Source organism: Macrobrachium rosenbergii, chromosome 46 (assembly GCF_040412425.1).
Source record: "Macrobrachium rosenbergii isolate ZJJX-2024 chromosome 46, ASM4041242v1, whole genome shotgun sequence".
NCBI classification, from domain to species: Eukaryota; Metazoa; Arthropoda; class Malacostraca; order Decapoda; family Palaemonidae; genus Macrobrachium; species Macrobrachium rosenbergii.
The window spans coordinates 3,899,001-3,905,000 of record NC_089786.1 but is presented as its reverse complement, the minus strand read 5'-3'; the positions used below and the strand labels follow the sequence as shown (position 1 = coordinate 3,905,000).

The window sequence follows — 6,000 nt, the reverse complement described above, 5'->3', positions numbered from 1 at the left end:
TTCAAAAATCGCTTAATAGGCGGAAAAAAAAAAACATGTCAGACAAACTTCTTCCTTTGATCTTTCGACGAAAGAGAGGACACGAACCCTTTGGCCTTACAGTAATTTATCCTTAATATTTAACGCTATTTACATTTATTTTCCATTCCTCTGTATTGGAATAAATGGTATTCAAGCTGGCTTTTAATTGCTTTTCGGTGCTTTTTAAGTTTATTTCTTATTGCTCCCTATTAACAGAAATCATTTTACCCCGGTTCTTTTAATTGAATCATTTCTTTTTTTCTATTTTCTTTTTTTTTTTACGGTCTGTGGCACCTAAAGGAAATAGTGACGAGTTTGATTGTCTGTTCCCGAAAGCAGAAATTCTGCTTCCCTTTCCCTCCCCCTGGAATGCAATCATTCTGCTTGCTTGCTTTTTTCGTGAATGGAATCCGTCCATATCTGCTCCTCCCGCCCTCTTTCCCTGAATTTGAAAGCCCTATATTTATGTATGTATGTATGTATATATGTATATATATATATATATATATATATATATATATATATATATATATATATATATATATATATATATATATATAATATATATATATATATATATATATATATATATATATACTTAGACAGTGCATCAACCCTGGAGAACATAATATGCTCGAAGAACCAAGTTTCATACTTAGTTCATCCTCCGGTCTCGTTGTAACCTATTGCGCCTTGCACCAGACTAAAAGGGTTGTTGTGAATTAATCATTCGCTCAACACCCCCCCCCTCCCCTCCCCGTCCCCTTTTTATCCGGGCCTGAGACCAGCATGAGTGGGCAGACAAAGATATTTTTATGGCTGTGTCTTTGAGTTTTAATATTTATTATATATGCAATTGTGTTCTTATTTGTTAATATTATTCATTCCTTTATTTTATTTATTTATTTATCCTTTCTAATGGGAAACGTTCCGTCATGTGTCTCCGCTCGCCTGCGTAGTGAATGCATCTATATATATATATATATATATATATATATATATATATATATATATATATATATATATATATATATATATATATATATATATATATATATATATATATATATATATATATGTATATATATATATGTGTGTGTGTATATATGTATATATATACATACATGCATATAAATATAGTATTTACTTTTTGTTCCGTATTTTCGAGATCCTGTAGTGGGCTGCTAATTTTCATGCGTTTTACTGTAGATCTTTAATTATAAATGAAAATGTGTTTATTATCTTGTACAGAAATTATGAGATGCATTGATACCTTTGAATTCATCATGTTTTACATCTTTCTTCGCTGACTGTGACGAAGCAGCGGTTTCTTTCAAATATTAAAGATGGTCTATGTGTATGTGTGTATTTATACGTTTAGTTTTATATATATATATATATATATATATATATATATATATATATATATATATATATATATATATATATATATACTTCATAGTAATTTGATAAATGTCAGTCTCAAGTAAATTCATATATATGTATAAATACATAAAATACCATTCCTATTTAATCTTATCAATCTTATGGTTTCATTATACTTCTCCTCTTGCCAGAAACTCATAACAGTGGTAATCCCCTTTAAAATTTCTTTAAAATGTCTCGATGTAGTGGAGGTGTAATAATCATTCAGTGTGTATTGATGTGTTTAGTCCTCTGTGAGTGTTTTTTATTTTCGTTGGTGTTTTTCATTGATGTATTTGTCATACTGTATGTAAACACATGCATCTAACACTAACAGAACACGTTGCATATCCGTCATCAGCCATTCACACAGTTGTTACAACATGCATTGCAAACGAAACAAGTACACTACATGTATGTGTTCACTTCGCCACGATGAGGTCCACTAATTCATTGTCTTTCTCTCTCTCCTCCTTCCCTCCATTCCGAAGCAGGTCGGGGACAAAGAAACGCTGAAACAGGCCGAGAAGAGGCTCGACACTTTCCAAGAAAGAATAAGAGCTCTCGTGGACACAGCCGTCGTAGAACAGTTGACGTCCATACAGGTATGATACTGGCAGTCAATCACGCAAAGTCTGGTTGTGCTGGGTGACATTTATGCACTGAACGGGATCTGACTGAGTGAGAATACTGTTGGTTGGTTGGTTGGTTGCCCGCCGAGTTGCCAACTCACACAATATCTCTTATGTTATATTTTCCTCTCGTGCACTTGCCTGTGGAACGCATCAGAAACTCTTTCTTAAGTGTTATCATGAATGTACTGTTGTAGTCGTTTTGCTGTCTTGCTGACTATGGTAATGGGTGATTAATATTGTGGGTCTAAAGGTGTATATGGGTCTGGAGCCTGGGTAAAAGAATGTAGTAGCCAAGCTCTACGTGATGTGGTAGAATTACTCTACAAGTATGTGTTCAACTTCCATGTTGCAAGCTTCCCGCGTCTCTATCAAACGCTATTATATTAATAATAATAATATCTTCATTTCTGACGCTGTTGGTCTGGTGACAAAATGCTTCAATATTCTCTTTTAAGTGTCATAGATATGCTTCATTTTTATTTAACAATTCTGTGGAGATGCTTTGTCTTAGGAAATGTCAGCTTCACTGTTATTAGTTGATTTTTATGTTTTATATTTCACATGAATTGCACTTAATGTAATGACCTGTTAGCTGCCATAGCTTCTCTCTTTTTTTTTCTTGGTTGCATGGGCTATGCAGTTATACCTCTTTTTTCTGTGTATCTTATTTTCATTATGTTAGTTTTCATATTTTATCAACTCCAACACTCGTTGTATATCCTAGCAAGGGAAGTTCTCTGTATTTCAAGAATGTGCCCCTTTTTTTGTTTTCACTTTCACAATTTGTTAGATTTTAGGGCATTTGAAGAAAAAAAATATTATGTAGCTTTTAAGTTGCAGTGAATGTCTTCTAGTATGCATAGGTGAATTAGTGAAGAAAAATGTATAACTCATAATAAAGCTTATTTTTGCACTCTTGCCTGGAATGAATGTTAGAAGATAAGAATATCTCTGTATAACTTTTTTTTTTTGGCTCTTTATCTCAATAAACTCCAGTACAACTTTGAACTTTGGGAGTTTTAATAAGACATGTCTCTGGGTTTTTAAAGTATGCCGAAGGAATGGGCAATTCCTATCCTCTTTCATCATTCACAATTCGCCTATGGCAAAAGCGGGTAATGATGCACCCTAGCTAAAAAAAAATATATAGACATGAAATATTCTTTGGAATGGCCACCGCATGCTTTTTCTGCAGGAAAGTTTAACTGGAAAAAACGCTTACGATTACAGCACTCTTGTAGTTATTCACTTCTTACTTAGAAGAGGCATGATTAAAGATACTGGGTATGGTAGCACTGTCATTAAACACTCTAATCAATTAGTTTTAACCACTTCTGAACTAACTTCTAATTAATACTAGTTCTTGATCACTTGCACTTTAGATGTTTCCTCACTCTCTAAATAATCTTCTGAACTTAGTTTCCTTCCTTTAATATCAGTGTAACTCACATTCTAAAAACTTTTTTTTAACCTGTTATTGTTTCCCCTCAGCTAAGTAAATTGTTAAATAATTTTTATCTTTTTTTCTGAAATATTGTTTTTATTAGTGTAATATGATGTTTTATGTAATTATTTTTGACATCTTTCGTAAAAATACTTTCACTAGTGATTTTAGTGTTACAGCCTTTATTTGGAAATAAGGGTTGAATTCTCTTAAGTGTTTTTAATTGATCAAATAATTAATAACTGATTTAAGCAGCAATTATTTCTAATTATTAAACACCTGTTACCTTTACTGCTTGCCATTCTTAGAACATGGTTACTTCAAAGTTATTATGCCTGTAATACCTACTCTCTTCTGCCAGTCTTGGATCATAAATATTTGCAGATTATTAATTGCCTATTACCTATAAAGATTGCCAGTTCTAATTGCCTGTTTTTGAAAGTTATTAAGCTGTCTGTTATGTACTCAGATTGCCAGGCAGACCACCATAAACATTTCTAAATTATTACACCTTTCATAGATGCAATGACTGTCAGATCTTTCTCACAAATATTCCCAAGTAATTGTCCCTCTGTTACCTCACATTGATCGCCAATTTTGGATCATATATATATATATATATATATATATATATATATATATATATATATATATATATATATATATATATATATATATATATACACGCAAACAATAAAAACTTTTGAATAAAGTGATTGCCAATCTCAGATCATAAATATTTCCAGACAATTGAACACCTCTGTTGCCTAAATTGATTTTGCCAGCTTTGACCCCAACGTTGGTCGCCCACATTGATTGCCTTTCTTAGATCTCAAATCTTCCCCAATGATTCATCTTCTCTCGCCTACGCTGATTGCCAGTTCGAGATCTTGAATTTTTCCAAACCATTAAGCCTCACGTGATCCAATCTTAGGTTATAAATAAATGCCAAATAAGCCTTCATTGCCTTCGTCGATTGCCAATTTTAGAAGATAAACATTCCTGAAGGATGAAACCTCTCATTCCTTCATAGATTGCCAGTTGTGGAACTTTTCATGTTAAGGATAATTTTTCCTCATAGAAGCTTCTGGAGACACGTGTGTGTTGAGACAGACCGTCTAGAAACAATAAGGAATTTTATCAAGTGAATTATTTCTGTATCTATTCTTGCACTTTTTAAGCACTGGTTTAAATCATAGCTTTGAGTCAGACTTCTGAAAGCATTTACGCTAACTAAAAGGATTATTTCTTAATTCCTTCATTCATTCAGTTTCATTTATCAGGGGGATTATCTGGCACCTTAATATTCTGCCCATTTGTCTTAGAATTAAAATATTTAAATATTTCAGGCGCCATTCTCAAATACAAATTTGTCATTTCCAGAAATCTTTTCTTTTGTAGACCAGGTATGTCTAGCCTTATTGGACAGTAGGAAATTGTTACACTTTTGGAATTTAGAATTGAAATTTACATTCAAGTTAAGATTCAGAATTTTCGAGCGAAATTAAATGAGAAGAAAACTGTTCGTCAAATATTAATATATCATACTTCTGCTTTCAAAATTCGTCAGCAGATGGCGTCACTTTGCGTCGTTTAGCTATGGGTAAACGCCATGCAGTTTCAAGCTAAGACGCAATCACTTTTTTCTTGAGATTCAGAGTGCCTTGATGAACTTAATTAGAGATAATTGAAAAGACCGCTAATTAATTATCTCGTGGGTAATTGAAAGCTTCCTTAATTTTCTTAGACGTATTTGAAAAGGTTTTCATTTAAGTAAGTGTAACTTTTCTAGATTTCTTGAATGTTAATTAAAACTGTTTTCATTTTTATTGGAGATGATTGAAGAGCCCAGTAATTTTTTGTTTTAGATAATTGAGAGGTTCCCTACTTGAATGTTTCCTAATTTTTCTCGAGATAATGAAAAGTCTCCTTAATTCTTTTAGAAGCAGTAATTGAAGTCCTGAAAAGCCCCATAATTTCCTTAGAGATAATTGAAAAGTTCCCTGATTTTCTGAGAGATATTTTAAATCACGTGCTTAGAAATAATAATCAGTTCTCTAATTTCCTTAGAATATTACCGAAAAGTGACCTAATTTTATTATCACTAGAGAGTTCAGTGATTTTCTCAGATATAATAGGAAACTTCCTTAATTTTCCTATTAATAATTGGGAAATTCCCTGACTTCTCAGACAGATCATTGAAGATTTCTTACCTTTTTTGAAGAGGTAACAAGAAGTTTTCCTGATTTTCTGACATGATTATAAATTTTTTTTAATTTTTAAACATATTTTGGAGAGTTCCAGTATTTTTTTTTTCAGATCAGTGAAAAATTCCCCTTATTCCCTCAGACAGATAATTGCAAAAGTCTTTCAATAGCTCATAAAAAAATTTCTTTCCATCATAAATATTCAGTAATGCCTTGACCACTAGAGTTGGCAATGACTGTTTCTGTCAAATAAACACAGCTTTAGATT

At 32.2% G+C, this 6,000-nt stretch overlaps 1 protein-coding gene across 1 annotated transcript in view; it reads left to right on the top strand.

The window, feature by feature from the left end:
- LOC136830105 (uncharacterized) overlaps positions 1 to 6,000 on the top strand; it is a 375,313-nt gene that overhangs the window by 275,947 nt on the left and 93,366 nt on the right. Inside the window, 1 exon segment of the mRNA XM_067089297.1 lies at positions 1,941 to 2,051. Coding sequence (XP_066945398.1) covers positions 1,941 to 2,051 — 111 coding nt within the window.